A 26,202-nucleotide genomic window follows, 5' to 3' on the forward strand; every position below is an offset into this window, starting at 1 on the left:
GTTCATTTTATTTTGAGATAAGGCGCTGCCTTTCCTCAGCTACAGCAGTAACAGGTGAGAGTGAACACAATGTGTGTGTGTGTGTGTGTGTGTGTGTGTGTGTGTGCTTATGTGGATGTGTGTGTGTTGACAGATATGACAAAGTAACCCATAAACCTTCTAAAAAAAAGAAAACTTTCACAGCACGAATCAAAGCATTCCAAAAGGAACAAAGAGACATTATCCGTACAATGTTGAAGTATGATAAAATTCACCACAACAAGCAACCAAGAACTTTTTGACAGTCAAGACACAGTGGACCCTGTGAAGAAGGTTAAAGGTTAACGGTCCCACAGCCTTTTACGGCCATCAGAGCAGTGAATTCACATCCACTGTGTCCATGGCTTGGCACAGGAAGGCAGTGAATTCACACCCACTGTGTCCAGGGCTTGGCACAGGAAGGCAGTGAATTCATATCCACTGTGTCCAGGGCTGGGAATAAGAAGGCAGGGCCTAATCCTCTCCTTCCACCGTTTTAACTTTCCCCAACAGGAGTAAGTTCACCATTCACACCTGGGTGGAGTGAGGAAAATTGGAATACAGTGCTTTCCCCAAGGACACAATCACACTATGCCGAAACACAGCCTCGAACCTGAATCACTGGTGAACACCGGTCCAGAATTCCAACACCTGATTCTGCCATGATGCCTCCAAGACCCTGTTGCTACATCACAAACGTTGCTGACAGAGGAGTTCACAACACATCACTTCAACAACTCCGTATGAAGCAGCCTCACTCCAAACCAAGTGTACAGATAGCCAATATGTCATAAATAAATCAAATAAATGATTGAATGATACACAGACACAACATCTGCATTTCAACTCCAGCAGTTAATGGACAAAAATCTGTTGTTCTGCCAGCTATGACCTAAGAATGGCAAATGTCACAGCTGACTTTTTTTTTTATATAGAAATTACAAATCAACATGTGGAAAATGTGAGTCACAGCAGTTATGCTGAGATTTACATAAACTATCATGTTGCTTTTGCAGAAATGCATTCCTAAATGCTATTTTACAGTGAAAAAAAATCCCCAAAAAACAACAAAACAAAAAAAACAAACCCAAAAAACAATAATGATATTACTTTTTTTTAAAGAAGAAAAATCTGTTGATATCAGGTACAAAGAAAGGTGAGAAATCAAGCCTTTATATCCGACATTTCTCATGTGGAGATTCGATCCTATCCTCCTTGCCTACTCCTTGTGTGGTTTGGGTTTACAGCTGCGCTGGTGCACAATCAGACGATCGGGGAGGAAGGTTCGCCCACAGATGTTGCAAGGAACCAGGTTGGACTGTGCACTCTGCCAGGCTGCTTCATTGAGGGCGTCTATATCATACTTCCCTGTGGCTGCAACACATGTACAACAGTGTTATTGCTTCATTGAGGGCGTCTACATCATACCTCCCTATGGATGCAAAACAGGGATAGCAGTGTTATTGCTTCATTGAGGGCGTCTACATCATACCTCCCTATGGCTGTAACACAGGGATAACAGTGTTATTCCATATTTTTTCAAAATGTCCACCAGTATGAAAACACACAGAGAATGTGTGAAAGAACATTTTGTGGACATGAGAGAGTGGCAGTAAGGGAAAAAGACCCTCCATCATAACCCAAGAAAGGAAGGTAACTGCATCCCCCTTCAGTATCATACATGAACATGCAAAACACTCAGACTGGTCTCCAAAGTAAGTTGTGCCTCCTTATTCAGGGTTATTCAGACCGAGATGGACTTTCTTCAAGAGTAATCAGTCTGAGATGGGAAAATTACAGGTACCTTTTACCTGTGGTAATTCAGTTGTACTGATACAAATCATGCACTTAAAAAAAAAAAGTGCTGTTTACCTTTAAAATGAATTTAGTCTGAGATATTTCTGCTGAGAGGGTGCTCAATCATAAATGGAAAATAACCAGAAATGCCTTTCATGGATGGGCAAAGAAGAACACAAGACATGAAAAGAAACCCTTTGATATACAATTAAAAAAGAAAAAGAAAAAAAAAAGAAAAGAAAAGAAAGCTAAAGAACCCATAGCCTTTCATAGCCACCAGGACAGTGAATCCACTGTCGCTAGGCCCCAGCACAGGAAAGAGCAGACCCAATCCGCTCCTTCCGTCGCCTTCACCTTCCCCGACTGAACTCAGTACCCATTCACACCTGGAGATTCATCCCGGACGAGCCCAAAGTTAAGCTTTTTCTCAAGGCCTGACTAAGCGTGTTGGGTTACGCTGCTGGTCAGGCATCTGCTTGGCAATGATGTAAAAGAAACAAACAAACAGACGAAAACAAAACCAGACTGAATATGTTTAACCCCTTGACTACAGCTGACGAGTGTGATCGTCAGTGAAGAACTGTCACATCAATGAGATAAGACATGGCTGACAGGTCAGAATTACTTACACCATTGCTGGACACACACACACAAAAAAAACAACAACAGTGACTGTACTCCAAACTCATGCTACACGGATCTCACATCGCCAAGCTTCAACAGCAGAGGGGTTAAGAAAGGAGAGAGTGAAAGAGAGAAAGAAATAAGAAAGGAGCACCGGGAAGAAAAACAGCAGCATACATGTGAAAACAACAACAACAACAACAACAACAACACTTGCATGCAATCTTTCAGCATTATTACAAGCCAGGGCATTTGGAATACACATTGAAGAAGAAACCCAGAGAGTGGGCAGAATATATGTTTCCAATATATTGCAGCACAAACAGTATAGCTGGTACCCAGGATACAGGCATCAATAGTTCAAAACAAATTTAAAAGGTACCAATAGGAGGTGATAATCAATTAAACATCAGGGGGAAAATATAATGAAGAAAATGCAGCGTACCCAAGCATATGAATTCATGTGGGGGAAAAATAAAATGAAGAAAATGCTGCCACCCAAGCATATGAATTCATAGGATAGGTATAAGTACTTATTGGTCATAATAGATGATCATCATTCTTGTACAGCATTTTTTTCTCTTTACATGGATGTGGACTGGAAAGATCCTGTAGCAATATCAACGATCTAGCAAAGGTTGGTCCTCTGCTTTGTGCAAATACCAAGGTAATGTCAATGTATAATTTCACACACACACACACACACACACACACACACACACACACACACACAGGGAGAGAAAACAGTAACAGGACTGTCACACAGTCAAAACTTTTGCACCACAAGTGGACCTTTGACCTCCAACATCTGACACTGCTGATGGGGTGTGTCACAGGGGAGGGGCAATAACTATTTCACCACAGGTTAACACATTAAAATACTGACACTGCAATGCAAATCATCCACTGTGTATGAATAATCAATATGCTATATGTAACCATGCAAATCAAATGTGTAATCATTTATGCAATGTAATACACCTAAATGTGCAATCAATATGTTATTTACCACAGTACAAATCCACAATATGCATTCAAAACAATCATATTCTATCCACAACAGTATTAAAAAAAAATCCACCCAATCTAAAAAAATACACTTGAATAGTCAATATGTTTTCAAACACAGTGCAAAATCTAGTATGTCATGAATGTAATATCAGTATTCAATTTCATACAGTGCAAATATGAAAGTGTGATAAATGAAATATCAATATTCAGTTTCATAAAGTACAAATATGAAGAGCACACGTGGACAGCCAATTAATATTCTGCCTACAGTGCATGCAGAAGTGTCAGAAAAGTGTGTGGCATGAAACCTCTGGCTGCTGTCTGAGATAATGTTAATCAGTGAATTTTTATCACTTCACGGATACACCCTTCAGCGTACAGGCCAGAATGTCAGTCATCAGTCAAACTTTATTCAGACTTTTTCCTCTTCAAACTGCATTGCTTGTCTTCAGCAAAACCAATCACACCACTTACATGTGGACAAAAATGAGTAACTGCAATTTTTAATGCTACACTGAGCGTATTTCACCAAAATCATGCTGTCACAGGTAACTTTAACTGACCTGGCAGTGCACCGCCAAGGGTGACTCTGGGCGACATCAAGGAGTCATTCTAAAAGACCACATTGCAACAAAGCTGGACAGCTACAGCCAGTTTCCTGTGTAACAGAACAATGACTAACCTTCGCCCCCTGACCTAGTCAGAAGTGAACAAGTCAATTGCGTTGTTTTCACTTGAGCCAAGCCTGTGACCGAAAGCTTCCAGTCTAAAATATTTGGCACTGGGGAGTGTTTATCACACAGAAACGTGGCAGCGAAAGATTTCATAGAAATTTAAGCAAACAACATGCTGGTCGCACAACATGTGCTGTCAAGGAGATAACATTTCAAAACAAACAAAGGAAAAAAAAAAAAGAAAAAAAAAAAACACAGTCAAGGATGTGTCAGTTTTGAGATTTCATCACTGCTCTCTGAAATGAAAAAAACATACAAACACCTTTCCATCAATATGAATAAACACTACAGTCAATTTATCAAGAACCATACTTGCACAAGATGACAGACAGACAGCCAGCTTCATAGAACCATTGCACTGTTGGCATTTCAGTTCCATATGCTTGTCATGTTACAAAAAAGGAATTGGCAAATGTGATGTCCTTACACAGACACCAGAAATAGAATATAGCGAACAGAGTTTATCAGTTATAACAGGAGAATATATATGATCTGGAGGTACATCCTTCATAAGCCACAAACTCTTTGACAGACTCCTTGAAGGAAACAGACAAAGTGTACATTTTGACAAATCAGTTTGTTATCTATTGTTGTACAAATCTACAGTGCATGTTTTGATAAATCTGTTTGATATTTATTGTTGTACAAGTGTGCGTATGAATATTCAATAAGCTGTCTATTACAGCTCAAACCAAAATTATGCATGCATAACAATGCACAATGCAATATTATGAATATAACAGTTTATATGCATTAAAAAATCATTATGGTATCTACCATTTTACAAACCTAGCCCCTGTATATGTGGTTCATATGCTACCAAAAGCAATATAGATTCAAAGCATACAAACAATAATATAATCAACCGTACAAAGGCAAAGGGCACATTACATACGAAAAAGAAAATCAACAGGCTACATTATGACCTGAGTTCATCTTCTATTTACATATATGTGATATGAGTTATTAGTATACTGTTTCTAACTACAGTATAAATCCAAAAGGTACACATGTGCATGAATAATGCATAATCGTCAATAGCAAAGTACTAAATCACAAGATGCACAATGAACAATGAGCGTGTTACCACCAACCCCAAAATCTAAACCGTGCAGATCAGGAACCTATGGCACTTGAAAAGGTTAAAGGTCCCATAGTCTTTAACGGCCATCAGGGCAATGAATTCATATCCGCTGTGATCAGAGTTCGGCAAAGGAGGTGGGGCCCAATCCTCTCCTTCCGCCGTTTTAACCTTCCCTCACGTCAGTCAGGTCCCCATCCACACCTGGGTGCAGTGAGGAACACTGGAGTAGTGTCCCTTCCCAGGGACACAACACCTTGCCGAAACGGGGCCAGTTGTGAACAGTGGATCAAAAGTCCAATGCCTAACCCATTCTCCAATGGTACCACCTGTGATATCTACACTGTATAAATCTCAGTGTGCAAAGTCAAACAGTTACCTTCCAATTATGGAAACTGTTACTTAATCACAATTTCGCATGTTCCATAGTTATCATTCTTTATAACAGTCCTTACTTTGTACTAACAGGTCTTTATTTATTTCCTATATGTATCATTTGTTTATTTTTTGAACTTTTATGGTTGCTGTTTTCTTTACAATGTGATTAACTACAAGCTTTCTTTTCCAATAATACAGAAGTGGTATACTCATGCTCCTTATTATTATGATATAATGCCACCACTCACTTTCGCCTTACCCTAAACACCATTACTGTAATAGTTGACACAATGGATGCTGTTGCTGTTACAACTGGTTCAGGCTATTTATTATTAATGTCATCTTAAATCATCATGGTTACTACAATCATTAAGATGTAAACATTGATTGATTGAACGATTGGATAATTTTTTTTTGTTTTGATGTTGTTGTTACAGATTTGTTTTGCCTTGTTTAGTCTGTCTTGTTTTGTTTTGTTTTATCTCTCTCTCTGTAGTGAAAGATGCTACTGTTCGTTTTATATTGTTTGTTTCATACTATTCTCTGTATTGTATACATGTTTTTGGAAAAAATTTTTAAAAAAGGTTAAAAAAAAAAAAAAAAAAAAAAAATCTCAGTGTGCAAGTCAGCTGGCAAGCACAGCTGGAACTCTCTTTCTGAGCAACTCCTTGAAATCACTTCCTTAAATGATGATTTAAATTTCCAGGTAAACCACAACCAAACAGATTATCCCAGGTATTTTAATGTATCCTTGAAATGAAGCAATCAGAATTATACTCAGCAACGAAATCTAAAAACAATTCACAAAATATGTCAGTCCTGTAGCAAAGCACAAGCTATGATGTCAAGCGCTGATTAAATTGAAACAAAACTAGACCAAATAAATAAATGAAAACTGATTTCGTTTTCAAAAAATGTGTTCATGCTAGAACACACACACACACACACACACACACACACACACACACACACACACACACACACCCCTCACACACACACATACTAAAGATAATTCAAGCACATGGAAAAGCTGACATACTTGTCTGCAATACACTTTCATATTGATCATTCTTCCTTCGTTTCCAGCATGTTCTACTACAAACATACAAAGTTCTACCATAGAAACAAACTCCATCTACTATAGGGTTACATCAGAAATAAATCCTAAACAAAATACAGTGTCAATCGTATCAGCTATAACCATTCATTGGCAAATCCAGGATCAGCAGCATGACAAGTGTTTTCATCATTACAATTCGTTAACCCCTTGACTGTTGCTGATGAGTATGCTTGTCAGTGAAGGGCTGTCACCTCACTGAGATCAGATTGAATTCACAGGCCAGGACGTCAGTCACCATTCTTCAATCAGACCTTTCCTTTTTGGGACTGCATTACCTTTACTCAGCAAAATCAACCAAGCCATTCAGAGGTACACAAAGTGCACCAGTTCACTTTAGATTCATGCTAAGCTGATCTCATTTCACAAAGTCCAGCAGTTAGGGGATTAACAATCATGCCATAGCAATTCATGCTACGCTGATCTCATTTCACAAAGTTCAGCAGTTAGGGGGTTAACAATCATGCCACAGCAAAACTGGCAGGACAGGTCAGAAGCAGTATCAGCTACATGCTGTATGCATGGCACTGTTCGCCGGAAATGAGTCATAACCCATTCAACCCTCAAGAGTTTGCAGCCTTGGCAGGCTACCTGTCATATTGATGTGGGAAGACAGTTTCAGTTTCAGTTTCAGTAGCTCAAGGAGGCGTCACTGCGTTCGGACAAATCCATATACGCTACACCACATCTGCCAAGCAGATGCCTGACCAGCAGCGTAACCCAACGCGCTTAGTCAGGCCTTGAGAGAGAGAAAAAAAAGGTGAATAAATAATAGATAAGCCTACATAAATAAATAAATACTAATTATAATATAAAAAAAGGTAGTAGTAGTAGTAGTAGTAATAATAATAATCATAATAAAAATAAATAAATAAGACAACAATGATAATAAATAAGCAAATAAATGTAAAACATGAAGACACACATTCACACATACACCCACACATGCATAACAGATATGCACCAAACATGCAGAAGACATGTGGGAAGACAAAGAAAATATACTGAAATTGAGCAGCTCTTTTTTTTGCCCTCCAAAATAACAAGCATGGATGCAGCTGGAAACACTGCAGAAATTGATCAGCTCTTTTTTTCCTTCCAAAATAACAAGCATGGACACAGCTGGAAACACTGCAGAAATTGATCAGCTCTTTTTTTCCTTCCAAAATAACAAGCATGGACACAGCTGGAAACACAGCAGAAATTAGTTCCCTTTAGCTTGTGGTTGATGAAGTTGTAGGAACATGTACCTCATTTTGATGAAACAATTTGATGTCAGAGCAATGCTTTGGTGTAGGGCTGAATAAGTTAAATTACCATTACCATTCTCTCGTGTCCTCAGTTTGACAGAATGTTCTATCTGGGTTTTTTTTCTATATAAATGTCACTGATGTTGGAAATTTTTTGTAGTTGTTCTGTCCATAACTGTACTGAACAAAGGAAATGCTCAAACTGTACTGCATTCAGTTTCTAACGGAACAAAACTGTTGTGAGAAAACTTGACATACATCTCTCTCTCTCTCTCTCTCTCTCTCTAATGTGTTGCATCTAAAACAAATTTAGCAAAGAAAGATATTTTTGAAGTGTTTAACTCTCTCCATACGAACGGCGAAAGAGACGACGTTAACAGCGTTTCACCCCAATTATCACCATCAAAATATTGCAAGCGGAAGGCTCTTATACTGAAGAGGTGAATGTTGACAAAGAATACCACAATTCTGACGATGGAAGCTAAAGGTTGGGTCATTCAGACACCCACTGGACATCTGAGGGGTCTGTGTAGAGGAGAAGAGAGGACTGGCCGTACTGAGTTAATCTAAATCAGGAAACTTCACTACAGTCACTTGCAAAATATATTGCCGAAGTGAATAACATGCGACGAAAAAACAACAACAATAAAATAGTATCAGGTGTTGTTCATTGTGAAAATTGAAATCTGTGTTGTCATTCTCATATGGAAAATACTTATGTTATACATTTATATATATATATATATATTTTTTTTTTTTTCTCTCTCTCTCTCTCAGATTGCACAGATTGATTTCGTTTTGGATTTGGTTTTTATCAATATTATTACTATTGATGCATGTTGTTATTTGTATTATGAACCCCCATGTCATTAGGGCCGTAAAGCTATTGACATTAAAGTGTTCAGTGTTCAGTGTTCTCTCTCTCTCTCTCTCTCTCTCTCTCTCTCTCTCTCTCTCTCTCTCTCTCTCTCAGCAGAAGCAGTCACGAAAGGCAATTTGTTACTTGTGGTCCATAGGCAGAATTGCATGGGACTGATAATTTGACAGTTGTGGTCAGAATTGTGCAACAACAAAAAAAAAGCAGAACAAAAAACACAACAGATGATGAGACTTCCAACTCATCTCATAGTGGATTTGTCACATACACTGCTTTGTCGAGTGAAAGCAGGAGGTGTTTTTTTTGTTTGTTTTTTTAATTTTTTTTTTAGCACACTACAGATACAGGATAAGGCACTAGCTGCTAGCAGAGTTGATGTAATGATATGGATAGCAATCATAGCACACCATTCACGCCCCTCCCCTCCCGCTCTAGGCCCTCCTCATCCCCCACCACCCCACCCCCCGCACCCCACCAAAAAGAAGAAAAAAACCGCAAACTAGAATCCAAAACAGAGCCCGGCAATGGACAAAGGTAAATGCCATGCACATGCAGTTAACTTCAGCCCCTCACCTCCTATGGTTCTCCCGTCTGTGTCCTCTGAGATCAGATTGAATTCACAGGTCAGGGTGACAGACACCGATCTTTATTTCACACTCTTCCATTTTGGAACTGTATTACTTTTGTTCAGCAAAACCAGTTACACTGGTTACAAAGTGCACTAATTACATTTCAAAATCATGCCAAGCTGATCATATTTCACCAAAAATCAGCAGTTAAGGGATTAACGATCAAGCCACAGCAAAACTGGCATGACACATCGGAAGCAGTATCAGCTATATGTTGAATACATGGCACTGTCCACCAGAAATGAGTCTTGAATCACCATTCTTTCATGTCCTCAATCTGTCACAATTTTCTGTTATTTCACTTAAAAAAAAATATTTTAATAATTTTTATAACAAACGTCAGCTATATTGGCTTTTTGGTTGTTTTTTTTATTTTTTTTTTATCATAACTGTACTGAACAATGGAAATGGATATTGACTCCATAGTTTCCATCTGAACAAAACTGTTGTGAGAGTACTTGATAAATATTTACAACTGCAAATATATATATATCTTTTAAAGTCCATGAAAAGGTTTTTTTCTTTCATTTAAAACACATTCCTGACCATGCAAAATCCAGTGAGTTGCTGCCCATGAACCAAGCAATTTTGAATGCAGCAGTCATTGCTACAGGGTGAGCAGTGTAAAATGCTTGCCATAATTTACAATGAGTTTTCAAACACTGCATTCACAGAAAGCTCTGAGAGTAGTTTTCCTCTTGACGCTCTTGCATTGTGAAGTCCTGACTCTGTCAGTTGTCTACAGCAGCAGCCAAAACTGAAAGTAACAATCGCGACTGGCAAATTGTCAGTTGTGATCCACAGACAGGATTTCATGGGACTGATAATTTGCCGGTCATGGTCAGAAATGTGCACAAAAAAACATGGACAATTAGACTTCCAACTCATTTCATAGTGGACAATCACATACGCTGCTTTGTCAAGAGACTGGAAGGTTGTTCAGCACACGACAGATACAGGATATGGCTCTAGCAGCTAGCAGTCAATGTAATGATACACAAAGCTCTCTCAGCACAGCATCCCCCCCCCTCCCCCACCCCCCAACAAACCAAGCCCGGCAAAGGGCCAAGTGAAGCGCCATGCCATGCAGCCCCTCACCTCCGATGGGTCGCACTTGAGGCTTCACTGGCTCAGGACGCCGCATGTTTTTGGGAAGCTGATCATTCTCGTTGTGCCATTTCTTCAGGCACTGTGGCTCGTGAATGGAGATGGACTTGGTGCCAAATTCACGGCCGCAGATGTAACAGACGACCGTTTTGGGACGACGAATCGCGGGAGGGTCTCTGGGTGGAGAGGACGTGGAGGGGGCCCTGGGTTTTGCTGGGGGCTTTCGACAGAGAAATGTGTCCACTGTTGGACCAACAGTTTTGAGGGGAAAAGATGTGTGTGTGTGTGGTGCTGCTATAACTCCAACCTTGTCCGATGGTGACAAATATAGTAAGGATGAGGAAATAAAGACGTTTGAATCTCCTACAAAGGGTGCAACAGGCGAGTGGTCTTCTTCTTCTTCTTCTGCGTTCACTCGTATGCACACGAGTGAGCTTTTACGTGTATGACCATTTTTACCCCCGCCATGTAGGCAGCCATATTCCGTTTTCGGGGGTGTGCATGCTGGGTATGTTCTTGTTTCCATAACCCACCGAACGCTGACATGGATTACAGGATCTTTAACGTGCATATTTGATTTTCTGCTTGCATATACACACGAAGGGGGTTCAGGCACTAGCAGGTCTGCACATATGTTGACCTGGGAGATCGTAAAAATCTCCACCCTTTACCCACCAGGCGCTGTCACCGTGATTCGAACCCGGGACCCTCAGATTGAAAGACCAACACTTTAACCATTCGGCTATTGCGCCTGTCTAAGCGAGTGGTCAAAGCTTTGGACTTGAAATCTGTGGGTCTTGAGTTTGAATCCCAGTTGTGGTGTCTGGTGTGTTAAGGGTGGAGATTTTTCTCATCTCCCAGGTGAGTAGATGTGCAGACCTGCTAGTGCCTGAAGGACCTTTGTGCGTGTACATGTTTGAAGATCTCATAATCCATGTCACAGTTTGGCAGATTAATGGGAACAAGAACAGGTCCAGCATGAACATCCCTGAAAATGTTTTGTGGCTGTCTGCATGGAGGGGGGCTAAAAGCAGTTACACACATAAAAGATAACTTGTAGATGAGCGAATGTTGGAGTTGCAGCCCACAAACACAGAAGAAGGAGAAGACGAAAAAGAAGAATCTGTTGTAGTGTTCTTCTTAATCAATTTTCTGCATCATGCTCTTTCAAAAGATGCAGAATAACAAGGGTTTTCAGTGGAGATAACTGGGACATGAGAAACTGTTGTGATAGTTATGCTCAACATGTGTGTTGAAAAATACATCCATGGATGACTGTCAGTGGCAAACAAAGACCCCTCAGTACTGAACAGGGCTGACTGATAACTGGTGACAGAAATGTGTGTTGACAGCATTGACACCACTGGCTGGCATTCCAGTGACTCTGGAGCTATGGTCCCCTGAAGCTGAGATATCTGTGACAAACACTGTGCTTCTTTGCCCTGCATGTGGCTGAAATCTAAGTGACAAAAAACCTACAACACATACCTAAAACATCAGCATGTTTCTAAGACATGCAGATATCTCCACATAGACACATGCTTCTCTTGTAGACATCTTTGTGCCAGTGGTTAGTACACCACTTATTAACAAAAGGTATGGATGCTCACACACACACACGCGCACGCGGGCACGCGCGCACACGCATGCACGCACACGCACACACACACACACGCGCGCACACACACACACACACACACACACACACAGACACTACCCACAAACAAAAACATAAGCAAATGCACACACAATCAAACAGAAGCATATTCAGCCATGTTACAGCAAAAACCAAGGCTCCAAGCACACACAAATGCATGTGAAGCAGCAAGTTAAACACCCACCATCAATTACTGTGCCAACAATGATCATAACCAAACCACACATGTACATGAAATGCCAAATCAGACACACACCACAAGTTCCTGTATGTTCAGGGCCCCATAAATAGAATGAGACGTGGGTACAACAGCAACACCAAGAAGCAACCATCCACTGTTCTGCTTCCTAACCCACTTGGGTCGAGCTTCCACTGTCAGGCATTTCATTATGTTGTTACAGTATAACATCATGAATCACAATACACTTGACAACACACATCACCAGAAAGACACCTGAGCAGAGCATCACCCACCTGATGACCACCAGGTGCTCCGCTGGTGCCAGGCTTGGGACGACACGCCCTCTGGTGGACCGGCAGGCGGTCGGGCAGGAAGGTGCGGCCGCAGTTAGGGCAGGGCACTAGCGCCGCCTGGGAGGACTCCCATGCTGCCTCGTTCATCTGCTGTCTGTTGGAAAGAATGACGCGCTGTACTGTTGTGTTGATGATGGCATATACTGTTGTGTTGATGGCCTGTACTGTTGTATGGATGACAGATTGTACTGTTGTATTGATGATGGATTGTACTGTTGTGTTGATGACGGATTGTACTGTTGTATTGATCGCACATACTGTTGTGTTGATGACATGTACTGTTGTATTGATGATGGATTGTACTGTTGTGTTGATGACAGATTGTACTGTTGTATTGATAACATGTACTGTTGTATTGATGGCATGTACTGTTGTATTGATGATGGATTGTACAGATGATGGATTGTACTGTTGTATTGATGGCATGTACTGTTGTATTGATGATGGATTGTACTGTTGTCTTGATGATTGACTGTACTGTTGTATTGATGGCATGTACTGTTGTATTGATAACATGTACTGTTATATTGATGATGGATTGTACTGTTGTATTGATGGCATGTACTGTTGTATTGATGACATGTACTGTTGTACTGATGATGGATTGTACTGTTGTATTGATGGCATGTACTGTTGTATTGATGGCATGTACTGTTGTACTGATGATGGCATGTACTGTTGTATTGATGGCATGTACTGTTGTACTGATGATGGATTGTACTGTTGTATTGATGGCATGTACTGTTGTATTGATGGCATGTACTGTTGTACTGATGATGGCATGTACTGTTGTATTGATGGCATGTACTGTTGTATTGATAACATGTACTGTTGTATTGATGATGGATTGTACTGTTGTATTGATAACATGTACTGTTGTATTGATGATGGATTGTACTGTAATGTTGATGACATGTACTGTTATATTGATTATGGATTGTACTGTCGTACTGATGGCATGTACTGTTGTATTGATGACATGTACTGTTGTATTGATGACGGATTGTACTGTTGTATTGATGACATGTACTGTTGTATTGATGATGGATTGTACTGTTGTATTGATGACATGTACTGTTGTATTGATGACGGATTGTACTGTTGTATTGATGGCATGTACTGTTGTATTGATGACATGTACTGTTGTATTGATGATGGATTGTACTGTTGTATTGATAACATGTACTGTTGTATTGATGATGGATTGTACTGTTGTGTTGATGACATGTACTGTTATATTGATGATGGATTGTACTGTTGTATTGATGGCATGTACTGTTGTATTGATGACATGTACTGTTGTATTGATGACGGATTGTACTGTTGTATTGATGACATGTACTGTTGTATTGATGATGGATTGTACTGTTGTATTGATGACATGTACTGTTGTATTGATGACGGATTGTACTGTTGTATTGATGGCATGTACTGTTGTATTGATGACATGTACTGTTGTATTGATGATGGATTGTACTGTTGTATTGATAACATGTACTGTTGTATTGATGATGGATTGTACTGTTGTGTTGATGACATGTACTGTTATATTGATGATGGATTGTACTGTTGTATTGATGGCATGTACTGTTGTATTGATGACATGTACTGTTGTATTGATGATGGATTGTACTGTTGTATTGATGACATGTACTGTTGTATTGATGATGGATTGTACTGTTGTATTGATGACATGTACTGTTGTATTGATGACGGATTGTACTGTTGTATTGATGGCATGTACTGTTGTATTGATGACATGTACTGTTGTATTGATGATGGATTGTACTGTAGTGTTGATGACAGACTGTACTGTTGATGGCATGTACTGTTGTAGTATGTATGAGCTTATATCACAGATTCAATCAGTTTACAGTTGGGCCAACAGCAAAGTGAGAACTGTATTATCAATGGTTTCCCCAGTGCAATGGGAAATAACTTACAGCTTAGTCTTTTGTTGAGGACTTTGACACTCAAACTGGGAGGCAAAATCCTACTAGCTCTAAGTGCTGAAGCCTTGGGGGCTGGTTGGCCTTTGGGAAACACCCCAATGCTGACTATCCAAAAGCCCTCTTGGCCAAGAGAGTGGGGATGTAACTTGGGCAAGACACTCTCCACTATAATCAAATTCTAGCCCAGATAATCGGGACTGCAGTTACCTCCTCTGCTGTTCTTGATGGTCATAGTCGAGAATGACTGACTATCATACTGTTGTCCTGATGACAGATTGTACTGGTCATAGCTGAGAACGATTGACTATCATACTGTTGCATTGATGACAGATTGTACTGGTCATAGCTGAGAATGACTGACTATCATACTGTTGTGCTGATGACAGATTGTACTGGTCATAGCTGAGAATGACTATCATACTGTTGTACTGATGACAGATTGTACTGGTCAAAGCTGAGAACGATAGACTATCAAACTGTTGTATTGATGACAGATCGTACTGGTCATAGCTGAGAATGACTGACTATTATACTGTTGTATTGATGACAGATTGTACTGGTCATAGCTGAGAATGACTGACTATCATACTGTTGTATTGATGACAGATTGTACTGGTCAAAGCTGAGAACGATAGACTATCAAACTGTTGTATTGATGACAGATTGTACTGGTCATAGCTGAGAATGACTGACTATCATACTGTTGTATTGATGACAGATTGTACTGGTCAAAGCTGAGAACGATAGACTATCAAACTGTTGTATTGATGACAGATTGTACTGGTCAAAGCTGAGAACGATAGACTATCAAACTGTTGTATTGATGACAGATTGTACTGGTCATAGCTGAGAATGACTGACTATCATACTGTTGTATTGATGACAGATTGTACTGGTCATAGCTGAGAATGACTGACTATCATACTGTTGTACTGATGACAGATTGTACTGGTCATAGCTGAGAATGACTGACTATCATACTGTTGTACTGATGACAGATTGTACTGGTCAAAGCTGAGAACGATAGACTATCAAACTGTTGTATTGATGACAGATTGTACTGGTCAAAGCTGAGAACGATAGACTATCAAACTGTTGTATTGATGACAGATTGTACTGGTCATAGCTGAGAATGACTGACTATCATACTGTTGTATTGATGACAGATTGTATTGGTCATAGCTGAGAAAGATTGACTATCATACTGTTGTATTGATGACAGATTGTACTGGTCATAGCTGAGAATGACTGACTATCATACTGCTGTATTGATGACAGATTGTACTGGTCATAGCTGAGAACTATTGACTATCATACTGTTGTACTGATGACAGATTGTACTGGTCATAGCTGAGAATGACTGACTGTAATACTGTTGTACTGATGACAGATTGTACTGGTCATAGCTGAGAATGACTGACTATCATACTGTTGTATTGATGACAGATTGTATTGGTCATAGCTGAGAAAGATTGACTATCATACTGTTGTATTGATGACAGATTGTACTGGTCATAGCTGAGAATGACTGACTATCATACTGCTGTATTAATGACAGATTGTACTGGTCATAGCTGAGAACTATTGACTATCATACTGTTGTACTGATGACAGATTGTACTGGTCATAGCTGAGAATGACTGACTGTAATACTGTTGTACTGATGACAGATTGTACTGGTCATAGCAGAGAATGACTGACTATAATACTGTTGTACTGATGACAGATTGTACTGGTCATAGCTGAGAACGATTAACTATCATACTGTTGTATTGATGACAGATTGTACTGGTCATAGCTGAGAACGATTGACTATCAAACTGTGGTATTGATGACAGATTGTACTGGTCATAGCTGAGAATGACTGACTATCATACTGTTGTACTGATGACAGATTGTACTGGTCATAGCTGAGAACGATTGACTATCATACTGTTGTATTGATGACAGATTGTACTGGTCATAGCTGAGAACGATTGACTATCATACTGTTGTATTGATGACAGATTGTACTGGTCATAGCTGAGAACGATTGACTATCATACTGTTGTGTTGATGACAGATCGCACTGTTCTGATGATGATGGCATGTATTGTTGTATTGTGTGTCATAGAATGGGGCACTGATGTCACATCATATTTTCTGCACTTACCTGAATGTGTGACTCATGCTGTGGGTGTGCAACAGTCTGACAAACATATGGTTGAAAGCACACAGAGAGAGAGATACAAGACAAGACAAGACAAATTCTTGATTTCGAAGATAATAGATAAGCACTGGTGTGCTTTCTTGCATCCAGTCCCCGCCCTGAACAGGGTCTACACTACACAATATTTAATAAAATGAAAGCATGGTGTTAGCAGAGATACATACAGGAAAAATATATATATAATACAAAACAAAACAACAAACACACACACACACACACACACATGGCATACAGGCACTAGCATAGGGTTAAGAAACACACACAACACACACCACGAGAGAGAGAAAGAGAGACAGAGAGAGAGTAGTAGTAGTAGTAGCAGCAGTAGTAATAGTAGTAGTAGTGGTGGTAATAATAGTTGTGGTATATGCCACATAAAAACATGTCATATTTCCTGTGTGACTTTTCACATAATATCATTCATCCTTGAAAAAGGTTGATCTGTAATGACCATAAATTTGGATTTCTTTTTATGTCATAACCATGTTTTTTAGGTGTGTGTTTCTTGTTCAAACATAATATTTCAATCAAGCAAGAAGAAAGCTTTTAAATTCTGAAACATGGCGGATGTTGCTCTGTTTGTTTGTAGTGTGAATGATGTTTAAAAAAAAAAAAAAAAAAAAAAAAAAAAAAAAAGCAGCTTTCCTTTCAGTATAATTTTCTTCAGTGATGACTGCCACACTGTTGTCATTAATTCACTGAATGCACACTGATCATAAAGTACATTCCAAGAATGACACCCCCAGAATCGTGTTATGAAACTGGAGGGGAACAGAATTTTCAGTCTGTAATACAATTAAACTATCATGTACTGGATGATTTGTGGATAATCCTGTCATAACTCCATACATCTGTAATACAATTAGACTATCATGTACTGGATGATTTGTGGATAATCCTGTCATAACTCCATACATCTGCAATATAATTAAACTATCATGTACTGGATGATTTGTGGATAATCCTGTCATAACTCCATACATCTGTAATACAATTAAACCATCATGTACTGGATGATTTGTGGATAATCCTGTTATAACTCCATACATCTGTAATACAATTATGTGGAGTGATGGCTTAGAGGTAACGCGTCCAACTAGGAAGCGAGAGAATCTGAGCGCGCTGGTTCGAATCACGGTTCAGCCGCCGATATTTTCTCCCCCTCTACTAGACCTTGAGTGGTGGTCTGGACGCTAGTCATTCGGATGAGACGATAAACCGAGGTCCCGTGTGCAGCATGCACTTAGCACACGTAAAAGAACCCACGGCAACAAAAGGGTTGTTCCTGGCAAAATTCTGTAGAAAAATCCACATCGATAGGAAAAACAAATAAAACTGAATGCAGGAAAAAATACAAAAAAATGGGTGGCGCTGTAGTGTAGCGACGCGCTCTCCCTGGGGAGAGCAGCCCGAATTTCACACAGAGAAATCTGTTGTGATAAAAAGAAATACAAATACAAATACAAATTAAACTATCATGTACTGGATGATTTGTGGATAATCCTGTTATAACTCCATACATCTGTAATACAATTAAACTATCATGTACTGGATGATTTGTGGATAATCCTGTCATAACTCCATACATCTGTAATACAATTAAACCATCATGTACTGGATGATTTGTGGATAATCCTGTCATAACTCCATACATCTTTGTTTTTTCTCTGATCCAAAAAGAATTGAATACAAGCTTTCTGCTCTGACGTTTTCTGCCCTCTCAAGCTCTGTCCCTTGCTACCTCTCTGACCTCCTTCAAGTGAACATTCCAACTCGTCACCTTCGTTCTGCTTCTGATACCAGGCTTTTAACTCACTCAGTACGGCCAGTCCTCTCTTCTCCTCTACACAGACCCCTCGGATGTCCAGTGGGTGTCTGAATGACCCAACCTTTAGCTTCCGTCGTCAGAATTGTGGTATTCTTTGTCAACATTCACGTCTTCAGTATAAGAGCGTTCCGCTTGCAATATTTTGATGATGGTAATTGTGGTGAAACGCTGTTAACGTCGTCTCTTTCGCCGTTCGTATGGAGAGAGTTAAAACTCCCTGTTGTTAAAAAGAAGCAACAGGGTCAAAGATCTTTTTCTTTCCTGGCTCTGTCATTGTGGAACAAACTACCCCCAAAATTGCGTCATTCTCTCTCGCTGAAATCTCTTAAGTCTGCTCTGAAAAAATATCTTTTCCAACAGCAGTAACAGCAGTTTCTTTTTGGTTTTGTTTTTTTAATCTTTTTTTTCTTTGTTCTTGTTGTTTGTTTTTTCTAATCTTGGTGTGATCTGGTTTTGGGTGCATGTTTTGTTGTGGATAGGCTGTTTGCTCTCTGTGTGTGTGTGTGGGAGGGGGGGGGGGAGTATTGATGGGGAGGCAGGGAGTGGGGAATGAAATGTAAAGCGCTTTGAGCAGTATTTCTGGAAAAATGCAATGTGCTGCATAAATGTCCATTATAATAATAATTATTATTATTATTATCATTATTATTATTATTAGTAGTAGTAGTAGTAGTAGTATCATTATTATTATTATTATCTATCCCTTCTGTTCAGCTGATAAAATTATCTCTCTGATCTGAAAACATTCCTGACAGAAAAAAAACAGGATCTTATGACAAGTTTCCAATTCTCCTCCGCTGCTGGTCAGTCATCCACTTACCAGATGTAGTGTAGCATAAATGGACTTGTCTGAATGCAGTGACACCTCCATGAGTACATGAACTGAAGTAAACCTCAAAGATTTTCTTTGATCTCTGGATATGATTTTTCGTAAACTGTTGAGCATCAGCTTAACATGTCTCATTTGCTTAGTATATCATTCAGACATTCTGGGCATGATAGCATGAATTATGGCCACCAATGCAAAAATGGATCAGTCCACTTTTAACTATCACTGGCAGATTAGATATATGCCAACCTGTTATTGTCAGACTACAGTTCTATATGTGATACTGCACCATTGATTTTTCATGCAATTGTCCCAGTATTCACAACACCTTTTTTCAGTAGAATTCTTTGTGAAAGTAGTGGGTTTTTTTACTCCTCAGTCATTAGTTAAGTAAAAGTTTAAATTTCAAAGAAAAAAAGGAGCAGCTTTTAAAAAAGAACAAAAAAGAAAGAAACAAAATAAATGAGAAAAAAATTATCTACTGCAGTATTAGACTAATGTTACTGAAATAACAAATGGCCATATTTTTCAGGCCTTGCCAGCATGACGGGTAATGTGCAGGTCAGGCTCCTGCTTGCATAAAGAATTTTGTTTTGTCTTTTCAATGCAGATGTGGTGTAGTGTATATGGATCAGTATGCACACTGGGACATCTTGACGCTGAAACCAAAACTTAAATCATGAATATCATTGTCTTTGTGTAAGACAAATTCATCGCACAGAGCACAGCACAATGGACTACAGTGTAAACGATGGTGATCACTCACCTGGTGGCAGTGCCGCCAGTACCCAGCGCCTGAGGTTTCTTTGGCTCCGGCCGGCGCTGATCTCGGGGCAGCTTGTCGTTCTCGTTCTTCCACTTCTGCAGACACTGCGGCTCATGGATGGAGATGGACTTGGTTCCAAACTCCCGGCCACAGATGTAACAGATGACGGTGCGCGGTCCTGGCGGGGCCCTGGGTGTGCTGCTGGTGGTGGGTCCACTGCCGCTGTTGCTGGCAGCACCGCCCCCTGCTCCCCGCGTGGCACCGGAGAAGTTAGTGCCGCTGACTCCCAAGCCCCCTCCTCCTCCCCGCCCCCCTCCAGCCCCTCCCCGCCCCCCTGCAGGCCCTGGGGTGCCTGATTTGGGCTTGCAGGCACGCAGGTGGACGGGCAGTCGGTCCGGGTTGAAGGTGCGGCCACAGTTTGGGCAGGGCACCAGGTTGGCCTGAGAGGCCTCCCAGGCGGCTTCATTCATGGCATTCACGTCGTACTTCCCTCCGGAAGAGATGACCTCTGGTTTTTTGGGCAGCGGCCGTCGCTGCTCCCGGGGCAGCTTGTCATTCTCTATCTTCCACTTTTCCAGGCACTGGGGTTCGTGGATCGCGATGGACTTGGTCCCGAACTGCCGCCCGCAGATGTAGCAAAGCACAAACCTGGGACCTTTTGGGGCTGGTGGATCGGGAGGGCCTTTCTGTTCTGGAGCGGTGAATGTGCCGTCTCGGGCCATCCCATGCCCCCCAAACCCAGAGCCCCTGAAGCCTCCACTGTTGCTGTTGTTGTTGGTGTTGCGCTGGGACCTTGGTGTCGTCATGTTTCTGGTGTGGTTACGTGACGGCGGGTTGGAATTTCCAGCTGTGTTGGGGTTGCTGTGTTTGTTCAGAACTCTAGAGTCAGGCAGGATGGCCGTCATTTGGCGGTTGGCCAGACTGGGGTCATTCTCCTTGGTGCCATTCACCCCCTTCTTCAGCGGGGTCAGCACCTTGCCCGGCTTGCAGCTTTTCTGGTGCACCGGCAGGCGGTCCGGCTGGAAGGTTCTCCCACAGTTCTTGCACTCCACCAGGTTAGACTGTGCAGCCTGCCACGCCAGTTCATTGAAGCGCTGTGTGTCGCTGGAGGATCCCCCATTCACAGAGGGAAGAATCATTGGCTTTTCTGGGGCTCGGCGGCGATGTTGCTTTGGCAAGCGGTCGTTCTCATTATGCCATTTCTTCAGACACTGTGGTTCATGGATTGAGATGGACTTGGATCCAAACTCACGGCCACAGATGTAACAGACGACCGTTCCTTGGCGTCGTGTGGCCATCGGGTCAGCAGGAAATGAGCCCTGCTTTCCTGAAATTAACCAAGGAAGATTGGATATAACTTTCCGTTTACTAGCCTGAAGAAAAACCTATGTATATCACTATATATACAGACAGACAGACACACAAACACAGACAAACAGACACTGTCACAGGCACACACGTACACACACATGCATACACAGAGCCATTCCAACTATACATATAAATAACCAACCAGTCAATCAATCCATCATTCTATTTCTTCTTCCTGTTTGTGGGCTGGAGCTTATACAGTTATTCACATCTCTACACAGCCTTTTATATGTGTATAAGCATAGATCATTTGCACTTCTATGCATATAAAGTTCAAAGAGTCATCATCCGTCTCTCAGAATAGAGGGATGTTCATGAATTAAATTTAAAGTCAGTTTCATCAACATAATGTTCAGATTTACTGGAAACACCAGTTGAGTGTTTATCTAAACCACCCTGAATCACCCCTTCAAACATTTAATGTGGTACAAAAACCATCTCTCTCTCTCTCTCTCTCTCTCTCTCAAGCTCTCTCTAAGTTAAACTATAAATATGCATTACCTCAATGAACTCTTTCACAGATCTGTGATAGTTGTTCTTAAGTTTTTCACAGACATTAAAAACAAAATCACATGACATAAGAAATATGTCAACTCTTTTTCGAACCCTAAGCGAATACCATCCGAAAGACTGGGAATCAATCACATCCTGTTCTTCCTCACTCACTGCATGGTGACTCGAAATTAAACACCCTGTTCTCGTTTTTCATCGGACAAAATATTCATAAAACAACAAAAAATGTCAGTTATTACCTGCTATTACGCTCTATCCCTGAGAAACATAAGATATGTAATCTGACACCAATACCAGAAGCCCCCTCAGCAAATATTTACATCAGAGAGTTTTCACAACGACCCTTGACGACCGTCTGCGCAACACTCGCCATGTTTCAACAAATACCACGTGAGGGAGACGTCATTGTAGGGGTGAAAAGAAAATACAACATAAACTCTGATCTGATTTTTTAAAATATCAAAATGATTATGATATGATGTTAGTAAAAACCACGGATTGCAGGGTATTTCTTTATTGTCCCACAATATAATTTGTAATTTGCATTTACGATCATTATTTCCACACACACACGAAATAAAAATAAGGCCAGGGAATTTATACTCTCTAAACAACTGCGATTAAAGTTTGCAGCGATAAAGTAATTTCTTTGCATTATTCATTATCAGATGAAGATTACCTATTTAAATTAAAAACCTACAATTTATCTATATTTATGATACAAACAAAATTCAGTCAGAACCCAGGTTTTTAAGGTACTCTTCTACTTGGTGAAAACAATAATATGTTTCAAAATGGCGAGGCCTTCGTCTGCAAAACCAACTGCTGTACAACCAAGTGTTGTTCCACAACTGAAACAGTATGTTTTGACAGAAAAACTTGGGAGTGGAAGTTACGCAAATGTCTATAAAGCTTACAAGAAGGTAATCTGTGAGTGAGCAGTGTGTATATAACCTTAATATTGATTCATTTATCTGTTTTGATTTGGACTGACGGGGCAGTTTTCTGTGGAATCGTAAAAATAAGCATTCCAGTCACAGTCACGCGACAGAGACATACAGTATATTCATGCGTTCGTGTTGCTGCCCAGTACGAGAAATGGCCCGGCACTGACCGGACAAAGGCGTACTAAAGACATCAGCCACCGGTCCGGTACAATTCATCACACAAATGTCCGATAGATGGACCGATACATACTGGATAGATCATGAACCAAAATATGTGACCGACGATCACGAAAGTATGTGACAATGGTCTATTTATAAAATCGGGAATTTCGTTGTCGGTGGGACTTCATTACCAATCCCTCACCAAAGAACAGCCTCACCCTAAGAGCAAAGACAGAAAGAGTCATTATTTTCAGATCATGCTGCAGAGCACTTATACACGATGTGGATTAACTTAAACATTTGTTTAATTTTGATGCCAAATTTTGATGCCAAATTTACGTCATCTTTTTCTATCTTATATCAGTCATTGTTTGTATAAACAAAGCCAACCAGATGATAGGAATAATTAAGTACCTATTTAGATGAAGATATATTTCTTAAACTGTGTAAAGCATTGGTTAGATCACAAGTGGAATATGTTAATATTGTGTGGCACCCATACCTCAAGAGACAATCTATAGCAATATAAGGGGTACAAAGAAGAGCAACTAAGTTATTAAAAGAATGCAAATCAATGAGCTATCAACAGAGACTTGTATACTTAAATCAGCATTCATTAACGGGAAGAAGGCTAAGAGGAGATTTAATAGAAACATACAAAATGTTAAATTGCTATAATGAAGTCAATGTGAGTAATATTTTTAGAATGACAGATTATGAGAGTACAAGAAATTCAATGATGAAAATTTGTAAAGAGGGCTGTAATACTAACCTAAGGAAAAATTCATTAGCTAATAGAATTGCACAAATATGGAATGCACTACCAGTCGAAACTAAACTTGCACAAAATACTAATGTGTTAAAAAATCTCCTTGACATGAACATCAGTTTAAAAGAAAAATTTGTTGACTTTGATTAGTGATTTACAGAACATGTGAAAGAAAACATATATGTACCCCACAAATAAAAAGAGACCGATATTGAAGAGGACATAAAAAGGCCGCGAGGCCTAGGCAGTCAAATGCCAGTCTTTACACTACTACTACTACTACTGCTAGTGCTACTACTACATGTACATGTGTCCATAGTGACAAACCCATGAACCTGTGCCACGCCCATGTACTTTGTCAGTTTGTGTGTAAGTAAGTGTGTGTGTGTGTGTGTGTGTGTATGTACTTTGAAGTTGTAAACTTACTGTGGGTTGCATTTTGCACACACACACACACACACACACACACACACACACACACACACACACACACACACACACACACATCTTGTTATTTGTGCTTGTGTATAATATATGTAGTGCCTGGTTACTTTTCCTTTCTCCCCATCTTTCCCACATTATTACTGTACCATTCACACACATTTCTACTTTGATTGACAATATCTTTGTGTGCAACATTTTAGTGTTGATAAGGTGTTGCATTTACCTGGGTTTTCTAATTATTGCTCTAATGCCTTTTCTGTTTGTTTCTCTCTCTCTCACCTCTTTCTGTCTAGTTAACGCTTACTATGATTTAGATATATATATTATCAAAGGATGTTAGAAAAGAAAGAAAAAAAGTAACATGAGATTTAAAAAAAAAGTAATTGCTTGTAGACAAGTGCTCGTTTCATTGTTTTAGCACTTGAATGCATTAGCAGATCAATAGATAAGCAAATATACACAGGTCTAAAAAAAATATCCAGGTAAATAAACAATGAGAGTGTTCTATGTGGAGTGTCGTGTGTTCAGACAGGAGTGCGGGAGGTGGTGGCCATCAAGTGTATCCTGAAGAGCAGCCTGAACAAAGCCTCCACGGAGAACCTCCTGACCGAGATAGAGCTCCTCAAGAACCTCCAGCACCAGCATATCGTTGCTCTCAAAGACTTTATAGTGAGTTGGGAAGGAAACTTTGAAACTATATATACTTTATCCGAGATTTGCACTGGGTCATGAAAATAGAAAAGTAGGAAAAATGAGAGAACCTTTCAGGGTCTTGGAGTTACGATAAAACTTTAGACCAGCAACCATTCATCAAAGAAATGAATGCTTTTAACAAACAACAAAAAGTGGTGAAAATTGAACATCCATGCAAAGAAAAAGGGATGAAAACTAAACATTGACATTGGGTTATCTGGCAATCTCTTTCGTCAGAGATGTAGCAGATGAACTGTTGATTCAGTTTGATTTTATGTTAGGTATTCTTCTTCTTCTCCTGCATTCATGGGCTGCAACTCCCATGTTCACTCGTACACGAGAGGGCTTTTACGTGTATGACCGTTTTTACCCCGACATGTAGGTAGCCATACTCTGTTTTGGGGGTGTGCATGCTGGGTATGTTCTTGTTTCCATAACCCACCAAACACTGACATGGATTACAAGATCTTTAACGTGCGTATTTGATCTTCTGCTTGTGTATACACATGAAGGGGGTTCAGGTGCTAGCAGGTCTGCACATATGTTGACCTGGGAGATTGGAAAAATCTCCACCCTTTACCCACCAGGTGCCATTACCGAGATTCGAACCCAGGACCCTCAGATTGAAAGTCCAACGCTTTAACCCCTCGGCTATTGCGCCTGTCATGTACGGAATGAAAAATGTTCTGGTTTTGGAAAAGGTTTGGAAAAAGGTATGGATTCAAAAAAAAATTATCACATCTATGGGAGCCCTGTTCATGGGTACACATGCAGTGGTCATGGTTCTCTGTTTTCATGGAGTTCAGTGTTTAATGTGCATTTCTGACCAAAAGTATACCGATTTTGCTTTACAAATCTTGTGTTAAATCACATTGTGGGTGTTTTGTTTGTTTCTTTGTTTTGGG

At 40.2% G+C, this 26,202-nt stretch overlaps 3 protein-coding genes across 5 annotated transcripts in view; 1 reads left to right on the forward strand and 2 right to left on the reverse strand.

Moving 5' to 3' along the window:
• Positions 1-1,119: 1,119 nt before the first annotated feature.
• Positions 1,120-22,640, reverse strand: LOC143296902 (zinc finger protein 474-like). 3 transcript variants are annotated; one of them, XM_076608897.1, is made up of 5 exons: positions 22,522-22,640; positions 20,399-21,725; positions 12,755-12,908; positions 10,615-10,843; positions 1,120-1,392 (listed from the first exon to the last, which is right to left on the reverse strand). In XM_076608897.1, the coding sequence occupies exons 2-5, from the start codon at positions 21,694-21,696 to the stop codon at positions 1,238-1,240; spliced, it is 1,836 nt and encodes a 611-aa protein (XP_076465012.1). In that variant the 5' UTR covers positions 21,697-21,725; positions 22,522-22,640; the 3' UTR covers positions 1,120-1,237. The 3 variants fall into 3 exon arrangements, with proteins under 3 accessions (XP_076465012.1, XP_076465013.1, XP_076465014.1); XM_076608898.1 differs by lacking the exon at positions 22,522-22,640 and adding an exon at positions 22,271-22,404; XM_076608899.1 differs by lacking the exon at positions 10,615-10,843 and having other exon boundaries at positions 1,224-1,392.
• LOC143297470 (uncharacterized) lies at positions 13,337-15,185 on the reverse strand. The gene is made up of 4 exons (XM_076609868.1): positions 15,128-15,185; positions 14,325-14,380; positions 14,001-14,069; positions 13,337-13,357 (listed from the first exon to the last, which is right to left on the reverse strand). Exons 1-4 carry the CDS (start codon positions 15,183-15,185, stop codon positions 13,337-13,339), a joined length of 204 nt encoding a protein of 67 aa, XP_076465983.1.
• A 436-nt stretch (positions 22,641-23,076) lies between the features above and the next one.
• The window catches only part of LOC143296903 (serine/threonine-protein kinase ULK3-like), a 25,876-nt gene continuing 22,750 nt past the window's right edge, over positions 23,077-26,202 (forward strand). Inside the window, exons 1-2 of the mRNA XM_076608900.1 lie at positions 23,077-23,205; positions 25,133-25,273. Coding sequence (XP_076465015.1) covers positions 23,077-23,205; positions 25,133-25,273 — 270 coding nt within the window. The remainder of the gene's footprint in view (positions 23,206-25,132; positions 25,274-26,202) is intronic.

Source organism: Babylonia areolata, chromosome 22, assembly GCF_041734735.1.
Source record: "Babylonia areolata isolate BAREFJ2019XMU chromosome 22, ASM4173473v1, whole genome shotgun sequence".
NCBI lineage: Eukaryota > Metazoa > Mollusca > Gastropoda > Neogastropoda > Buccinidae > Babylonia > Babylonia areolata.